General features: G+C 56.4%; 1 protein-coding gene across 7 annotated transcripts in view; it reads left to right on the forward strand.

Moving 5' to 3' along the window:
• The window catches only part of CDH23 (cadherin related 23), a 400,055-nt gene that overhangs the window by 309,226 nt on the left and 71,915 nt on the right, over positions 1 to 18,914 (forward strand). For all 7 annotated transcript variants that reach the window (XM_047702753.1, XM_047702755.1, XM_047702760.1 and 4 more), the window contains 10 exons: positions 533 to 593; positions 1,324 to 1,472; positions 6,345 to 6,480; positions 8,035 to 8,423; positions 9,532 to 9,633; positions 9,941 to 9,943; positions 13,624 to 13,773; positions 14,994 to 15,122; positions 16,058 to 16,186; positions 16,866 to 17,093. In XM_047702753.1, the coding sequence (XP_047558709.1) occupies positions 533 to 593; positions 1,324 to 1,472; positions 6,345 to 6,480; positions 8,035 to 8,423; positions 9,532 to 9,633; positions 9,941 to 9,943; positions 13,624 to 13,773; positions 14,994 to 15,122; positions 16,058 to 16,186; positions 16,866 to 17,093 (1,476 nt within the window). The remainder of the gene's footprint in view (positions 1 to 532; positions 594 to 1,323; positions 1,473 to 6,344; positions 6,481 to 8,034; positions 8,424 to 9,531; positions 9,634 to 9,940; positions 9,944 to 13,623; positions 13,774 to 14,993; positions 15,123 to 16,057; positions 16,187 to 16,865; positions 17,094 to 18,914) is intronic.

An 18,914-nucleotide genomic window follows, 5' to 3' on the forward strand; every position in this document is an offset into this window, starting at 1 on the left:
TCTGGGTTTCTACAAAGTGGCTCTCACAGGACACAGTGCCCAGCTGGGACTCAGTATGGCAGGAATGGCTTCAGATCTAGAAAGTGTGGGTAAGAAGCAGCCCCACAATCCAGCCTCCTGCCACCACCCCCATCCCACTGGGACAAGGCTCCTGGGATCTCAAAAGGCTGAAGGAGGGAAGCAGGTTCCTATGGGCTGACCTCGTGAAGTCTAGATCTGGAGAGCTACCATGCCATCCATTATCCACCTTCTTCCCCCATTCTCCCCAAGACCCTCATGGAGGATCAAAGAGCAGAGCTGGCAGGTCCCCTGCCATACAAGGCAGCAGAGAGCCGTCAACAGGTGTCTTCATGGGGCAAGGAGGCAGACAGACGTGTCCTTCTCTCTCATAACCCCAGCTTCTGTGGGAAACCATGGGTTGGCCCGGATGGGCTGGGGGTGGTGTGGAGGGCAGGAGAGGGGCTTCATACACGATCTTCTCTTCTTGTGGGGTGGAATTCTAGGAGTGACTACGTGTCTCTTTCTCCCTCAGCTGAAAGCCACAGATGCGGATGAGGGCGAGTTTGGACGTGTATGGTACCGCATCCTTCAAGGTGAGTGGGCACCCCTTGGGATGGCAGAGCTTCTCTGGGCTTCCAGGAGTCTAGGAAGCAAAGCCAAGGGATATCACCCTGACCGAGGGGGCCTTGGGATAAGGCAACCCCCAGCAGCGAACCCCCCTGAGATGGTCATTGGCCCAACATATAGCATGGGACCATCCCTGAACTAATTACTATTGGCCAGAGACTAAAATCTGCTGACCTGCCCACTCTGGAAATCAGGGTAAGAGCACTTCACACAAAGCATCTGGACTGAGAGTAGAAGGGGGTGGATCCCCAAAGGAAAATCAGAGTGCCGATACCCCAAGATGACACAGTGGGTATTGGACTAGCCCAAAGATGTACACAAAACCATCAGTTCAACCACCCACAAAGAATTTGGTTTTAGTTCCTCTTTTTGTAGTGCCCCAGATCCTTCTGAAATATTGAATCTACTGACATGTCTGAATATGGGAGTATCAAGGGACCCCCAGCCTTCCCATAAGGAGGGTACAAGGCAGGCTCCTGCCCTCTCCTTCAAATCCTTCCGGGCCATGGTAGTGTGAGGCAGACGACTTCTTGCCATCGTGGGCCTCGGCCAGGCTACCAAGACCTCTGGGCAGGGTCAGCCTTCTGGGGGTTGGGGTCCCCCACTTCCCCTGCCCCCCCCACACCCTATGCCACGAGCATCCCATGTCTTGCTCCAAGGCTGGAGCCCATGCATCTCCTCTGTCCCTCCACACAGGTAACCATGGCAACAACTTCCGGATCCACATCAGCAATGGGCTCCTGATGCGAGGGCCCCGGGCCCTGGACCGAGAGCGCAACTCATCCCACGTGCTCATAGTGGAGGCTTACAACCACGACCTGGGCCCCATGCGGAGCTCCGTTAGGGTAAAGATGCCGGGAGGCGGGGTGGGGTGGGCCGAGACCACAACCGGCCCAGAAAGGGCACCAGCCAGGGCCTGGTGGGGGCAGGCCACCACGGATTTAGGTGCTGAATGACCTGGGGCTACAGTTGCGGGAGGGGATGCCAAAGCCCAGCCTGGGATCCCAGAAGTGTCGTTTTGCTCCGAGACTCAGTTTCTCCAGGTGTGGAAGGGAGTCAGTGATACTGATGTCTCTCCTCAGGGATGAAGGAGGTATCTTCACATTACTAACCCCCCTGCCCACACAACTCAAGGAAATCTCGCAAATATGACCTTGGAGATTAGAGACATTGCCAACTTGATCTTACACATGAGGGAGCTGAGGTGTGGAGGGGTCCTGGGTGATAGAACCAGGACTTGAACCCGGTCCTCCAACTCCAGGTTCAGTGTGCTCTCCATTGAAAGTGTCCCCCAGGGCGCCTGGGTGGCTCAGTGGGTTAAGCCGCTGCCTTCGGCTCAGGTCATGATCTCAGGGTCCTGGGATCGAGTCCCGCATCGGGCTCTCTGCTCAGCAGGGAGCCTGCTTCCCTTCCCCTCTCTCTGCCTGCCTCTCTGTCTACTTGTGATCTCTCTGTCAAATAAATAAATAAAATCTTTAAAAAAAAAAAAAAAAGAAAGAAAGTGTCCCCCAAATATTCTAGTTACCACCCCCAGCTGCCCTGTCAAATGTGTCCTTTCCTGCCCACCTCACTCACCGGGAGCCCCTGCCCCGTATGGCTGAAATCAAATTAAACCCTCGTCTTCCTGAAGGGGCGGAAACAGACACACAGATCCTCCCCCTGGCTGGGCTGGTTGAGGCACTCTTGTACCCAGTGCCAGGGACATGGCTGAGGGAAATGAGACGACCCCTCGAGGTCACCCCACCCTCCCCCCACCGCACACTCAGCAGCTCCCAGCCCCTGCCCCGGAACCTGGTGGAAAATGAGTCAGACCCCAGAGGTGAAGAGTAGGAGGAAGATGGGAAAAGCCGGGGTGGGGAGCGAGCAGGGACTTTTCGCCAGGACTGAGTGGAGCACACTGAGCTGCTTATCAGCCCCATCTCCACCACACTCTTTCCCCTGGCTGGAAACAATGAACAGCAGCCCTCCGGGGTCACCATCATGCCGGGGGTGCTGGGGAGTGGGTGACTCAGCCTTGGCCCATCTCCTGCTGGGGGTGCCCCCTCAGCTTTGGCCCAGGGGGAGATGGAAAAAGCAATCTGGGTCCTTATAGCTAGCCCTCCGAGTGAACTTTTCCCCGGGTGGGAATGGCTGAGGGGGTCCGATCCCTGGGGTCAAGTTTCCATCTTGGGGCTGCTCCGGATGATGCTGGGGCACAGCGACAGGGGGGTCACACTCAGTTACCTGAATGTGCACTGGAACAACCGCACACAGTCCCATTCCCCTGGAAGGCTGTGAATTGCTCACGCACACGCTGATGAGGGCACGCACGTCAGAAGGGGCTCTTTGTGGGGCCCACTTCAGGCCACAGGGGGACTGACGTCAGCGTAGCTTGGGTTGGCTACCTGGACTTGAAGCTTCCTAATCACAGCCCTCCCTATAGCCCCCTCGCTCTGCACCCTCCCGGGAGCAGGTGGGCAACTCTCTCCAGAGCTACTCCTGTCAGCCTTGACATTGTGACTGCAAACTTTTTTTTTTAATATTTTTAAGTAATCTCCCCCCACCGTGGGGCTCGAACTCAAAACCCCGAGACCAAGAGCCCCATGCTCCACCCACTGAGCCAGCCAGGTGCCCCTAACCACAGACCTTTTGAAACAAAATGGTATACAGTGGGCCAGGATATAGCATAAAACAGCTCAAAGCCAGGCTGGGCCGGTCAGTGGGGGGATGGGACACCCAGAAGCACACCTGCTTGCCTACCCTCCTTTGTTCCTTTCCCCACGAACCCTGAGGAATAGTAAATCCTCAAGTGGTACCTAACCGTATGCTTTATGCCCTTGAACTCATTTAACCCTCATAACAGCCCCACGAGGTAGGCACTGTTATCATACCCATTGTATGGAAGAGAAGACTGAGGCAGAGAGGGATTGGCCACTGTGTTTAGGGTCGCATAGCAGTAAGGGTAGAGGTGGCTTCACACCCCAGCAGTCCACGCTGGGCTGCTCTCTCAGTCCCTACACTCTGTGGCCTCACATACAGGCCCTTCAGGGTCCGGAGTCTGCTGTCTAACACCCGAGTCATTTTAAGGTGGGAATATAGGAGCAAGCACCTAGGACAGAGGTAGGATAGCCTTTGTCGGACAGAGCCCCCACCCCTCTGAGCCCCCATGAAACCTGGGGACTTCCCTGAGGACAGAATGGGGGCTCCAGCTTTGCCCCAGATTCATTTGCCCAGCGGAGATGGCTTCTGGGGACCAACCACATTCTCCAGTTCCTGCTTTCGAGACCAGGGACAGTGCAGACAGCACCCAGGAGCATGGAGTGAAAGGCCGTCCTAGAGACGGGGGCCTCACCTGCACCGTGCAAGCATGCACTTACACGAACTCACGTCTCCTGCCCTGACTCCACTGGAGGGCACAGCACGACACAGATAGCGGGGCTGCTTCTCCAGCGTGGCCCAGGAGCTCTGTAGCTAAGCCCTCCCACTTTTAAGAACTTGGCAGACCTGTGCGTTTCCTGTACATCTGTGTCTCTCAGGTTTGCAAACCACCCACCATTATGCCTCCTGTCTCTGCTGCTAAAAACAAGGCTGAAACCGACAAGAGGACAGTGGCATGGAGCCAGTCCTATGGAGCACGGGCCACACCCAGGCTCCGTGCCACACACGCCCCTTATCGTCCTGGCCCATCGGCCCTCTTTGTGCCCCCACGATCCCTGGAGTAAAGGCCAGTTGGACAAGCAGACTCAGGAAGGGGAAGGCTCAGGGTTTTGAAAGATGGATGGTTAGTTTCTGTTTACAGCAAGTGAGTTCCCGAAATTCATCCACGCAAATTCCCCCCACACCCACCCCACCCAGGATCTTCCCAGCCAAGTTCTTGGTGAAGCCAAACTTAGAAAGTTCCGGCTTGTGAACAGCTGTGCTCTGGGGTGGGCACTTTAATTTGCATAGTGGGTTCTAGATGTCTGGACATGAAAATGTGATGATGCAACAGGGCTGCAAGGGACCCCAAGAGCCAGAAAGATAGAGAAACCTTTACTCCTATATGCCTCCCCTCCCCCTAACTCTGTAACACACCCCACCACCACCACTGCTAACGTTCTCCACTGGTCAGGCCACCCGTTCCGCTACAGAAGGCCCCTCACTTCTCCAGCAAATTCCCAGCTAAGCCCAGGAGAGGAGCCAGGGCTGATCCCAAAGGCGGTGATTAATCAGAAACCCAATATTCGTGTTGTCGATTGTGCTGCAGCCCCTGCCATGAGCGCCAGTGAGCATGTGTGAAATCTGTGTTGCACACTCTCGCCTGTGCTCTATTTGCCGCTTCCACACTGCTGGTAAGCTCCTGCTGACCCTGGGTCTGTCAGGCTGGAAGGAGATGGTCTCCTGTTCCGAGGCCAGCTCATCCCCAGCATAGTGCCAAAAGGAGTAGGGGTTGGTGGACTGAGAACCAGGAGGGCCCCCTTCTCTTTCCTGCCCCTTCAGTTACCATGAGGCCTTGGATAAGTCCCTCCACCTCCCTGAGCCTCCATCCCCCAGTCTGGGAGAGCCAGGGGCCCTGAGCCTCCCTGTGGCTCCTTAAGCACCAACACTCTACGACACCCTCCCTTCCCCTACCACCCTGGTCCCTGGGCCAGACCCTCCCTGTGCTTCTGTGTGTATGTGAGGGGCAGGGGAAGGCGCTATAGCAAAAAAAAAAAAATTGCTGTGACCCAGATCTCTCTCCATGACGTTTTTCTTCTGTTATGCAAGACTTGTGTGTTGTTTAAAGAACAATTAGAAAGCACAAATAAGTGGTGATGGAAATGATGCCTAATCCCACCATTCAGATAGAGCCGTTATCTTGGCCAGGCTCCTGAGAAACAAATCCTGGGACAAGAGTTGATAGGAAGATGATAAGCAGGAAGTGTCCCCAGGAAAAGCTGGAAGGGGCGCGAGACCAGGGAAGGAAAGGCAGCCAGGGAACTTTGACTCAGCCCCATGGGGAGCCCTGGAGAGAGTCACTGCCACTAGCCAGTCAGGGCTGAGGAAGCGGAGTATGGAGTCCACACCCATCAGTCTCGGGTAAGGGCTGCCCCAGGGGACATAATTCCCAGGCACTTCCAGCTCTCTGGGTGTGTGTGTTCCAACAGCCTGGGTGGGGTGGGGTGGGATGAGTGTGTCTCCCCCACCACCCCCCCACTCCCCACCCCCACCCTCCACCACCAAGAGCCACGGTGGTCTCTGGCTGCTGGCAGAGAGAAGCCCCAGAGAAAGTGCCCGATAATCTAGAGGGGTCTGAGTACGGACGTTCTCTGCTCCAGTCATAATGAACATTTTTGTGTCTATGTTCCCAGAAAGACTTTGTTATTCAAATGGGGTCCCTTCAGCCTTTTTAAGCACTTTTGCGAAGCCTGGCTCATTTTGTCTTCCTCCCAACCCTGGACATGGGCCCAGAGCATGATTTACAAGGCTGATCTGTTACTGTTGCCTAGCTGAGCAACTCGATGGTCCAGAAGAGTCACTAATCACTCACAGGTTCCCACAGGGTTAGGAGCAATGCCAGGAGGAAGATCAAGTGATGTTCGAGCCCCTGCTCCGTGCCTGGTACTGTGCCAGGTGGGGATGTGTGGTGACTGACTATCGGGAGCTCCCCACTGGCCCAGCAGAGCAGTGACCACACATGCAGGCCTAGAAGGGCCAGCCCTGGGCTTCTCCAGTCTCCACCCCACCTTGACCTTCCGCCCGTGGTCTGACTCTGACAGGTGATCGTGTATGTGGAGGACGTCAACGACGAGGCCCCTGTGTTCACACAGCAGCAGTACAGCCGCCTGGGTCTTCGAGAGACCGCAGGGGTCGGCACGTCAGTCATCGTCGTCCGAGCCACGGATCGAGACACTGGTGAGTCCGGCTTTCCCCAGAGTCACCCTCTGCATCTCGTCCCTCCCACTCCTGCAGGGCCTGTCATCCTCAGGGTGCCCCAGGCTCCCCCATTCAGCAGGTCCCAAGCTGGGGAGGGGCTCTGGGGACAGTGCTGGGGGCGTCTGCCCCAGAAGCCCAGGCCTAGAAGGACTGGAGTTAGGGAGCTATCCCAGTCTCTGGATGGAGAGAGGGGAGGCCCTGAGATTGGAAAGTCTAGGTTTCTCGATGGAGGAGCCGGTAGCTCCTGGCTAGCCTTTGGCTGGAGGCTGGGCAGGGCTGGAGCAGGCAAAGGACTTGTCACACAGCAGGCTGAGGCCTGCCTCTCTAGCCAGCAGCAGCTCCATGTCCTGTGGGCCTTGCTCAGTGCCTGGCACATGCAGGCTTCACAAGGGGCAGTGTTCTGGTGTGCTCTAAGGGCAGCCCAGACTTCACCGAGGACCCCAAGCCTGACAGACGGCCACAGCTGGCAGTGCAAAGCAAAGGAGAATGTGGCCAGGTCACGGCAGCCATCTTCATGGGGCCCGGCTATTTGGGCCTCTGCCCCAGGCCAGGGATGCAGCTGGAGTGGACCTCTTTCCTGGGGGGTCCACTGCCCCCCGGAGAGGTTCCCCGAGCTGCTCCCTGTGTCCCAGCTCCGGCCCCTCCCTCATGTCTGCCCCTCTCAGCATCCCCAGCCCCGCTGGGGCACAAGATGGGGTGATGGGGGGGGGGGAGTGGTCTGAAAACTCTCAGATCTGCCATCCCTTATAGATCGCATTTATACAATTTGGGCCACATGTGTCACTGTTGACCAATGGTTTGTGGCTTTTTCTGGGTCAGGAGTCCTTTTGAGAAATTCATGAGAGCTGTGTGTTCGTCCCTAGAAGAATGCATATCCATTCTGAGTTCTGCAAATGATTTCAAGGAAGTCTGGGATTTCCTGAGTGGTTTTATGGCCACTCCTCTGGAAGTCTGTGGACCTCAGCTAAAGAATCCCAACTTGAGCTCCTGGTTGGAGAATATACCAAGGCCGAGGGATTTGAAATGGAGGAGTGGGGAGGACGGGGGAAGGTGTCCCTGGTGCTAGCACCCTTCAGCTGGAGGGACCAAATGGAGTCATGGCCACTTCTGAGGATGCTGCCCTTGTCCAATACTTTCTAGATGAGAGCTCCCCTTACAAGAGCTCCCTGATTTCCCCACTGCTACTAGTCCAAATACCTAAAGCGGGGATAGGGGTCGGTACTTGAGCTTGAATTTGAGGCTCCAGAAGCAGAACAGAATCCCTCCAGCACATCTCTCATGCCAAGGCCAAGCCCCAGAGGGGTTTGTGTGTGTTGGGCCTTGCTGTCCACGTAGACCCTGGCCCCATCCTCTGTCACTTCTCTCGGGGCATCCCAACCCCCAGAAGTGGGGAGACAGTACACACTGGGCAGGCCAGCCAGGGCCGCTCACCTGGTCCCCGGGGCCAATAGCAGCTGTGCCATGAGCAGCCTGGGAAGCCGCAGGGCCATCCCACCCCGATCTGGGACTGCACACTCTTGTGTCCTCCTGCAGGGGACGGCGGCCTGGTGAATTACCACATCCTGTCCGGGGCCGAGGGCAAGTTCGAGATTGACGAGAGCACAGGGCTCATCATCACCGTGGATTACTTGGACTATGAGACCAAAACCAGCTACCTGATGAATGTGTCTGCCACCGACCAGGCCCCCCCCTTCAACCAGGGCTTCTGCAGTGTCTACATCACACTCCTCAACGAGCTGGACGAGGCTGTGCAGTTCTCCAACGCCTCCTACGAGGTGGCCATCTTGGAGAACCTGGCCCTGGGCACTGAGATCGTGCGGGTCCAGGCCTACTCCATTGACAACCTCAACCAGATCACTTACCGCTTCGACGCCTATACCAGCGCCCAGGCCAAAGCCCTCTTCCAGATAGATGCCATCACGGTGAGGGGGGCTGAGAGCAGGCGCAGCAAGGGCTCTCCCTAGGGCCAGGAAGCCCAGTCCTTTTGAAGCTAACCAACATTTCTTTTCTTTTTTAAATATTTTATTCATTTATTTGACAAAGAGAGATCACAAAAGTAGGCAGAGAAGCAGGCAGGGGGCGGGGGAAGCAGGCTCCCCGCTGAGCAGAGAGCCCAATGCGGGCCTCGATCCCAGGACCCTGAGATCATGACCTGAGCCAAAGGCAGAGGCTTAACCCACTGAGCCACCCAGGCGCCCCCTAACCAACATTTCTCAAGCTCCTTCTGTATGCGCAGCGCTGTCCTTTTTGTCATAGAGTATCTTTGAGATAAATACCCCTGTGCGGCATCCCTCCCGATACTCAGGGGTAAGACAAGGTTTATACCTAGGCAACCTGGTAACCTTGTTATGAGACAATGAGAGCTGTGCAAGTCATCACATTTCTCTTTTTACCTTGGCTGTTAGGAAGCTCAGATATAAATTGTTTCATCACACTAATTAGTCTTAGCTAACCAGCAGCTAGGCTCTTAACTGCTATCTGGGTCTTACTCCTCCATCTCTGGTTTGCTGTGTCTTTTATCAGACTCCCTTCTTTGAAAATAGGCAAAGTGTGAATCACTGCTGGGTACAGGTCTTGTCCCAGGGAATACTGGGATCACAAAGATGAATGAGACCCTTCCCAGCCCTCAAAGAGTTGGTAAACCAGGAGGAGAAGTGGGAATAATCAGGGATGTGCATCCATCTGAGCACCCCAGGGCAGGACGTGAAAAGAGCTACAATACAGGAATGGAGGCCGGAGGCCCAAAGGGCAGAGATCTTACCTGGCTGGGGAAGCAGGCAACCTACACGGACAAGGTGGCATCTGAGTGAGATTTGAGAAAGAAGTAGGATTTAAGCCGACAGAGCTCCGGGGAGATGTTCTGCCGGGCAGAGGGAGTGACGTGGAAGGTGGGAAAGGGAAAGTGGGCCGGATGTTGGGGATTCGGGGATTCGCAAGGATGGAGCACAGGACTGCTTGGGGGGGGGGCAGGGCGGCCTCTGCCCCGAGGGTATGATGATGTCACTCTCCTCTCCGGTCCCCTCCCCGCAGGGTGTGGTCACAGTCAAGGGCCTGGTGGACCGCGAAAAAGGTGACTTCTACACCTTGACGGTGGTGGCAGACGATGGTGGCCCCAAGGTGGACTCCACCGTGGTGAGTGGGACCCCGGGTGAGAGCCCCACAGGTGTAGCCCATCACCGCCCCAAGGCACCCCAAAACATACATCTTCACAGGCTACCCCATACACGGGCCAGGCCGTGGGTGAGGATTTTGGCCACCCAGGGACAGTGCTATGGCCATAATGCCACACCTTCCTGGGCAGCCCGGGCTAGGGATGAGACTGCAGACTGGTTGGGGGGCAGCACACCCAGCTGGGAGGTGGCTGGGAGAGCTGCAGACTGCTAACCATTCCTACCCTTGCCTTTTCTCTCCCTTGGCCTCCTGCTGGCTCTGACTACAGAAGGTGAGTGGCCTGTGGCCTGGGGCTGTCCTGGGCCAGTGCCAGCTCTGTTCCTGTATGGCACTGAACCTCCCTGCCTCCCCCGCAGACAGGCACATGGACAGGCCCTCAGCCTGTTCCTACCCAAACCCTTCACAACCACTCCAGCCCCGGCCCCTCTTGGGCATGTTCCTCAGGTCCAGCTCTGCCTTTCCTGCCAGCCAGTGGCATCTGGAGCTGGGGTAGGGGTTGGGCACTAGCAAGGAGCAGGTAGGACAGTGGAAGGAACACAGAGGCTTCATCCCAGCTCTGCTGTGTGACACAAGCAAGTTGCTCAACTTCTCTGTGCTTCTCTTCCTTGGGTCTAAAGTGAGGATGATCCCAGCAGCTCTGAAGCTGGCAGGAGGATAAGAAGCCCTTTGTAAACTAGGCCCCAAGGAGCCTATGATGGGAGTGGCACCTGCAAGGGGGAACCTCGCCCTCTCTTGGGGGTTTGGGGAAAGAGCATATTATGTTAGGGTACATGGGAAGTGGGGCCCGCGGTGCCAGGGCCTGGAGTGTGCTGGGCAAGGGCTGCCACAGGCAGAGTCAATCACTGTCTTCGAGGACTCTAGGGTGGGAACACCACGGGCTCAGGACATTTGGAGGAGGATGACCACTGAGGCCAGAGGTGTCAGGCAAAGTTCTTAGGAGGGTGGGGGAGGTGGGGGAGACAGGCAGAGGACCTCAGGCTCGGGGTTGAAATGGGGGTGGGCCCGAGAGGGAGGGGTCTACCAGGCGGGCATCCTGCAGCGATATTAACAGAATATTAACAGTGCCTTGAGCGTGGGCCGCAGCCGGTCTGGTCTGAGGCCATCTGTGGACCACTTGGGGCATCCGGCTCACCCACAGCCTTGGTTATAGCTACACTCTCACTCCCCACTGGGTCCCTATAACATTAGCCTAGAAGGACAGAAATCAACCGACTGTCCAGGCTAAGAGCCCAAGGCACCTGCTTGGGGGTCTCTGCACCACTCCTCGCTAGAGGTGCTTAGTTCTAGTGGCCCTGGTTGTGACCTAGTTGTATCCCAAAGCCCCCTCCATCCACAGGGCCAGCCTGGGGGTAGGGAGGCCAAGAGTAGTCATGAGCTGCATAGCTCCCCGCGGTCCCCCAGTGTTCCCAGAGGGCATCCGTTGAGCAGAACCCTCTGTGGTGGACACTAGGTGGGCACCGTGTCCTGTACCTCCCAGCTCAGGCTCCCGGCCACCCCAGCCGGAGGAGCTGAGGCTCAGGTTAAATGGGGCCCTCTTATTGGGCCTCGGCAGCCTCATCTGTAAAAGGGGCCCAGTTGCAGCTCTCCCCTCATTTTGATGGGGAGTCGGGGAGCCGAGGCCAGGTGGAGGCTGATAAGCAGCCAGGATGACCAGGTTGCTCCCCACCAAGGCCCCTGGAGCCCATCTATAGATCAGGCAACCCCCTTCCTCTGCCTAGACCGCTGGGGGCACCCTAAGCACACGCCCTGTATCTCCATAATCGCTAAGCCCTCTTCCAGGAAGCAGGACCTATGGGTTTTTGCTTTGCCCTGGCTTCCTCCCAGGCCCCAGGGCCCACTGCCCTAAATACACCAGCCCTGTTGGCAACAGGCAGTCATTGCTGGAGATGCTAGAGTGAAGCAGCCCGAGGGGCCTTTTAAAGGTAGCACCATTTCCTCTGTAAGGCCGGAACCCCCAAACCACAGCTCACCTACACCTGACTCCTCCCTGACCCAGGCAGCCCCCATGGGCCCTGGGAGGGGTGGGGAGGCAGCAGGAAGGGGCACACGGGGACGGGCTCTCGAATAATGCCATCACACCCCTGGGGCCAGGGGAAGAAGATCTGGGCCATGAGGCCCTGGGTGGGAACACAGACCCAGATCCAATCCTATGGATCTTGGCGCCTGCCCGCCCGCTGAGGCTGACTCTACTGCCAGGAGCACCTCAGACAGCATCACAGCAGTAATCCTAGAGGAAGCACCTACTGTGTGCCTGGCTCTGGGCTGGGCTCGGGGCACAACAGGAAACTGAAATCAGACATAGCCCCTGCCTTCACAGACATAAGATACAGTAGGAGAGGGTTGTTGATTAAATTATCACACCAGTCAGTGTATGCTATAGGAGAAAGTCTATAATAAGACGTCGGGAAATCGAGGAGGGCTTCCCTGAGGAAGAGACTCAGGCTGAGACCTGCAGAAAGCACAGACATTTACCCAGCCAAGAAGGAAGCACATAAAGGCAGAGGGAATAGCGTATGCAAAAGCTCTGTGGTGGGACGAAGCCCAGGAAGTCTGAACAAGGTCTTGAGCCAAGCGAAAGAGTTTGGAGAAATTAGAGCACAGAGGCCTTGTTTGGCTCTGCCCTAAGAATAGAGTGGTGGGCATTACTGGGCCCATTTCACAGATGAGCAGACTTGGGGCTCTGGGACATCATGGAACTCCCTGAGCAAAATCATGAGGGATGGGCAAAGCCTTGGAGCATCAGAGCATACCAGTCTCCCAGGCACGAAGCAAGACGGGGACCACCTTTACCACCCCTGACCTTTTTGTTTGCTCATTCATTCCCCCAAGGCATCCCAATGCTGTGTGTGTTTTTGTCTGTACTTTTAGCTAAGGAAGTGGAAAATCAGAGAGGTTGAATCATTTTTTCCCAAGTCGCACAGCTAGTTAATGGGGGAGTTGATCCTGCTGCCAAGCCTGGGCTGCTTGTCCTGCGGTTCTGACAGCTCCTAAAAATATGGAGGCATGGCTAGGATGGAGAAGGAGGAAGACCTGATTGGAGGGGGAGGATGAAAGGGGTCTCCTATGTGGCAGCGCTGTTCCCCAGGCTCTCCATGGGGGCCCGTATATGCCGCCTGGGAGCCCTTGTACCCCAGGCTCAGGGAGGGAGAGGATGAGGTCTGGCTTGGGGCAGGGCGGTGGGAGCAAGCCCCTCCTGGGATTCCCCAAACCTGAGCCCCTCCCACCCTACCTGAACCTTCGGGTCCATGAGCCTAAGGGGCACTCTTGGCCATCTGTGGGTTGAAAACTACAGAATGCAAAACAATACGCCCTTTGCATGCAATTTGCACATTCCGGGTTTATATCTGACCATGGAAATTCCTCCCCCCTCCCCACTGGGACCACCAGGCTACCTCTTGGCCTCCCTCTTGTTCCAAAGCCCCGGTTCCGTCCCTCTAATCCAGATGCGCCAGTGAAGAGGCCTTTGGGCAAAATCTGGCTGCCAGATGTGTTTTGACCAGCTGGCACATAAGTTTTTCCTTTAATTTTTATTAATCACCACATAATTCCTCATAAAAATCTGGATTCCGAATTCCTCTTGAAAAACAGGAAGCTCTGCCGATGCCAAGCTGGCATTCCTCAGTGGAATTTTTTTTGCTGAGTAGCCTCTGTCCCCTTTAGCCAAGGCCCATGCCTTCCAGCACTCAGCCCTACCACCACTGAGTCCCCCCTGGACCCCTACCCTGCTGTGCCGGCCCCAGCATTTGAGTGGGCGCGGCCCTCCCCCATCCCACGGCTATGGGAAATGTGTTCAACACCTCCGAGTCCTGATCGGCCCAGGCAAGCCCTGACGCTAGCTGACTTTCTAGAACTCTCAGCTCTGTGCCCCTGTGCGCCCACGGTGGGAGCCTGGTGTTTGGAGTCAGGAAGCAGAGGAGGCAGTGGGTCTCTGGCTGCCTTCCCCACCCTCAGGTCTACATCTCGGTGCTGGATGAGAACGACAACAGTCCCCGGTTTGACTTCACCTCCGACTCGGCCGTCAGCGTGCCTGAGGACTGCCCCGTGGGCCAGCAGGTGGCCACCATCAAGGCCCGGGACCCTGACGCCGGCAGCAATGGGCAGGTGCGTGCCAAGTAAAATGCTGGCTCTTCCGTGTCTTAAGGAGGCTCCCATAGCCTCTCCACTGGAGGAGGGATGGCCAGGCTCCACCCAGCCCCAGGTGCACGGCCATGCCCTCACCCTACTCCACGGTCAAGGAGAGGAGAGGAGGCAGAGCTGTGCAGACCGTTGGCCCTGCCCGGGTCACGTGAACATGGAGTCCGAAGGCCGGTCCCAGCTCAGCCCCTGACAGCAAGCTGAGAGCAGAGGGCGTTCATCCTTCCTGCTGACTCCTTTGTCACCTGATCCACAAACCTTTCGGCATCTTGGCCCTGTGTGCCAGGCCTTCCCACGTGGCCCCAGGTCTCAGAGAGGACAGGCTTCTCCTCCTCCCAGCTTTGGGGGGCCTGTGCCACAGCAAGAAGTGCTCCCTCCACACACACTCCAGGTTTGGAGGCCCAGTGCACAAGGAGGACGGGTGGTAGACTGTATTAGTCTTCCCGCTGCTTTAATCTGTCCTACAAATCAAGTGACATGTTTGAGGAGGTTCCCACCATTTAAAAATGGCTTGGTTGTTTAAGGTCCCTGTGGGGCTCTGTTGGGTAAGCAGCCTTCTCCTAATTTCGGCTCAGATCATGACCTCAAGATCATGAGATCAAGCCCCTCATTGGGCTCCACACAGACGATGGAGCTTGCTTAAGATTCTCTCTCCTCTCCCTCTGCCCTCCCCCCACCCCGCAAAGATGGCTTGCACAACTCTTGGCGGGGCGGTAGCTTTCGGATCAGAAGCACAGGCATTCAAATCTTCGTTCTCTTAGTCATTTGTAAGCTGTGTGACCTTGGCCAACTGTTGCCTGTTTCTGAGCCTCCTGTCTGCAAACTGGAAAGAGCATCTCCTGACCGTTGCTGTGAGGGCCAGATGCAGCCCATGTCCCACCAGGGCCCCCAGAAGTCTCAGTGCCTCCCCACCTCTGTCCTGGGAAATGTCTGTGCTGTGGAACTCATACCCACTCTTCTGGCCCCTAGGCTGGTAATGCTGACCTCTCTTACCCCAGGAACCTGCCACAGGTCCCGTGCTGCCTTGGTGGGCCTACGGCACACATTTTCCACCTCTGCATCAAATGTTCTCTTTTCAAATGCCTTTATCGAGCAGAGGGCCTGGGAGGGCAGGGGAGGGACCCTCAGCCTGACCTGTGGCCTGTGCTCCTCACTTTCTCACCCATCCCCCTCCCCCTCTCTGATAGGTGGTCTTCTCCCTGGCCTCTGGCAACGTCGCTGGGGCCTTTGATATCATCACCACCAATTACTCCATTGGTGAAGTGTTCGTGGCCAGGCCTCTGGACAGAGAAGAGCTAGACCACTACATCCTCAAGGTGAGAAACACCCCCTGAGCCCGGGGGTCTCTGTTGACCTGCCAGGAGAGAGCTTGGCATAGCCTGGCAGTCGGCTTCCCGTGTCCCTGGTCCCAGGGCAGGAAGCAGCAGAGGTGTCTATCCCTGTTATAGGAGCCAGGAGAGAAGGCCTGGCAGAGCTGATAGAGCCCTGACTCTTCCACAGGCAGTATGACTTTGGGCAAGTTGTTCACTCTCCCTGGGCCTTGGTTTCCCTTCTTGTGCAATGGGTAGAGGAACCCCTCCCTGGCCAGCCTCTGCCTTGGTGAGAAACAAGCACAAGTGTGAGGAGTCCTGGAGGCCACCATTATTGCTGAACTGCTGTGGCTGGCCTGCTCCCTGCGACTCTGGGGACCCCGGGGCTGCATTCCTGCAGGGCTCTGAGCCTGGAGAGCACTTTCGCTGCTCCTCAGGCATCCAGGAAGCATTCGGGCTCCCAGGGACAGGCCTGGGCTATGGGGAAAACTCTAGTTCATTGCTGAAAAGGTTAGGGGGAGGCTTTCTCTATCTGCCAGGGTTCAGATAGGAGTGCGTGGAACAGAGTTATTTGAAGCTAAAAGCAGGAGCCTGGGGTCTGGTCACAGGCCCAGGTCGTGGTCAGGGGCTGGCACAGCCCAGAATACAGTCCAGGGTAGGACCAGAAGGTAAAGACTGGACACACCAGAACCGGATTCCGAATGATGGCCCCATGTCAGACAACAACTGGGCAAGCATTGTTTGCAGCATGGGGCGGAAGAAAAAAATTCCAGGGAGAGCCCAAGGCTGGCAGACCACACAGGGGCAGGGATGGACCCAAGAGTCTCTCTGCCCTACTGGTCCTCCCCACTGGACAGATTGCCCTTCCAGACTCCATATTCCAGGTCCTTCCCCTTCCTTTAACCCTGAATCCAGTCTCCTCTCTCCTCTCCCCACTCCAGGTTGTAGCGTCTGACCGTGGCACCCCTCCACGGAAGAAGGACCACATCCTACAGGTGACCATTCTGGATGTCAATGACAACCCTCCAGTGATCGAGAGCCCTTTCGGGTACAATGTCAGTGTGAACGAGGTGAGGGCAGCTCTTGCGTCCGGATAGCTGGATGCCCAGGGTGGGCAGTGGGTGTGAGTGACCGTGAAGCACCCGTGTAAGGGTCCGCCTGGCCCGCTGGGCTCTCAGACCCAGCAGGTGGGGGCGTGTCCTGCTCATTCACAATTCCAGCCCTAAGGCCAGCTCCTGGAATGCAGTATCTTTTTGCAGGAAGTGTGAAGAGGAGACAAGAGGAGAGAGAAAGCAGGAAATGGGATTTATCCCCTGGAGAGCTGCTTTTAAACAAGACAGGCATTTACTACTCATTCTTAAGACTGAGGCACTGAGGGAAATTTTTGCCCCAGAAAAAAAAAAAAAAAAAAAAATCTCTAGGTGTCAGGCCAGGTTGGACGTCCACGAAAGCAGGACAGGAGAGGGGTTTAAAGGCCAGGTCTCGGGGCACCTGGGTGGCTCAGTGGGTTAAAGGCCAGGTCTCGGACCAGCCTCCCAAGAGTCAGACCTGGGCTCTACCACAGACAGGCAGTGTGACTAGCAGACATGCTTTCTCTGTACCTCAGTTTTCTCATCTGTAAATGGGGATAGCATCCCGTCTGATTCCCAGGGCTGCCGAGAAGAGTCGGTGAAGTCACACAGCCTTGCATATAGTCGGTGCCCACAGCATTCTCACCACCAACAGCCCCTTTTCCTGCTCTCCCCGCAGAACGTGGGCGGGGGTACTGCTGTGGTCCAGGTGAGAGCCACCGACCGTGACATCGGGATCAACAGTGTGCTGTCCTACTATATCACTGAGGGCAATGAGGACATGACCTTCCGCGTGGACCGGATCAGTGGTGAGATCTCCACGCGGCCAGCCCCGCCCGACCGTGAGCACCGGAGCTTCTACCACCTGGTGGTGACGGTGGAGGACGAAGGCACCCCCACCCTGTCGGTGAGCCACGCCAGCTGCAGGGAGGGAGGGTGCTTGAAGGACCGGCTCCGCCTTCTGTAGGGGATGGGCGGGCAACAAGAGGGGTGGAAGTGGAATGTCCGAGGTGGGTAAATCTTTGACAAGTCCTTTGTTGTGCCTTTAGAAGGTCTGCCTCTGTGTATTTATAGAGGACCTGCGCGTGTGTTTGTGGAGGACCCGCGTGTGTTTGTGGAGGACCTGCATGTGCAGAACTCATGTGCTTGTCATCCTGTATCTGTAACCACTCAGAGTCTCTGTTTAGCCCTCTTTGGTCCAGCAGTTCTATGGGATGGTGCAGAGCGAGCCCACACCTTGGAGCCTGGCCAACCCTCACTCTACTTGCCAGTAGTGCATTCACCCACACTCTGTGCCAGACAGGAAAGGTGCTCTCTGGCCCTTTCCCTGCTGTCACTTTGCTGTGACACGCTGTTGCAATATGTCCATGTCGGAAGGGATTGATGCTCTTGGTCCCGTCTGGTGCTTGAATGGACAGAGCACCTGCCCAAGGCAACGTGGGAGGTTTGCAAGGTTGGAGAAGGAGGCGCGCCCCGTGGGACTGGATGGTGAGATGGTCTCGGGGCGATGGGCCAGGGTGGGAGCCGTGTGCCCATCGAGGGGGTGAAATTTGGAGTCAGGAGCGCTGTGAACTGGCTGTGCAATCACCAGCAAGTTGGAACCTCTCGGGATACGGTCTCGTCATCCGGAAAAGGGAGGTGATGTCTCCTCTTAGGTGGTGTCTGGGGAAACAAGTGAGCTCGTGTCTACAGAAATGCTCGGTAGAACCCTGAGGAGGAGGACAGTGTCAGATGCATGTGGCCGCGATAATGCCGCAGTGCAAACCAAACCACGTACAGGGATGAACGCGATCACTGGTTTAGCGCCAACTCTGCAGACTGGCAATTTAGACCTGGTTTAGCTGCGCTCCCGCCTATGTGGGGTTGTGGGGGGAGCAGCTGTGTGTCATTAGATGGCTGGGGTTTGGGGGGGTCATCCACCTGTCGGCTGGGGTGACAGGGCCACCTGTGTCTCCTCTTCCAGAAGGCTAGCCCATGCTAGTTCAAGCGGAGCTAGCAAGGGTCCGGGAGGGACACTGGGAGCACACAGGGCCTCTTGAATCCAGGCTTGGAACTGGAATGAGGTTGTTTTTAGCACATTCTGTTGGCCAAAGCAAGTCACAAAGCCAGTCCAGGTTCAAGGTGTGGAGAACTCCACCCTATCTTTTGGAGGAACAAGTTGCAAATGAATTTTTTAAAGTGTGGATACAGGGAGGTATAAAGGATTGGGGACATTTTTGTGCTCTGTCCACCCTAGGAACCTGATCATTAATGAGGCCTCAGCCCTGTCCCTTGGTCCCCTATGGGTGACTCTGTTAGACCCCTCCATCTTGGCAGCAGCCCTATGGACTATGGAGTCAGAGTAGGCCTGGGCTGGGCTGTCTATCTGGACTGTCTCTGGGGAGGAAGGTGGAATTTGACCAATCCCAGGAAACCACATCCATACCCTGAGATGCCGAGGGTATGGGACTGGCTGTGGGCACACCCTGGGCATCCTTAGCTCCAGAGCAGCCATCCCCACCCAGTGAGCCAAACAGAGACATATTTACAGGACACATATGACTACCCGAGGGGGGGACATGTAGGGCTATCCATTACTTTAGTGACATGGAAGGACTGTTTTGACAACCCTTCCCTACCTGTACCTAGCTTCAGGGCGAATCATCATCCTGGTCATCTCCCAGTGGCATTTAGAGACGTGTTTGGCTACAAGTGATAGATACTTACCTCAAGTCATCAACAAATCAGG

The sequence above is a fragment of the Lutra lutra genome, chromosome 14 (genome assembly GCF_902655055.1).
Source record: "Lutra lutra chromosome 14, mLutLut1.2, whole genome shotgun sequence".
In the NCBI taxonomy this organism is placed as follows: Eukaryota; Metazoa; Chordata; class Mammalia; order Carnivora; family Mustelidae; genus Lutra; species Lutra lutra.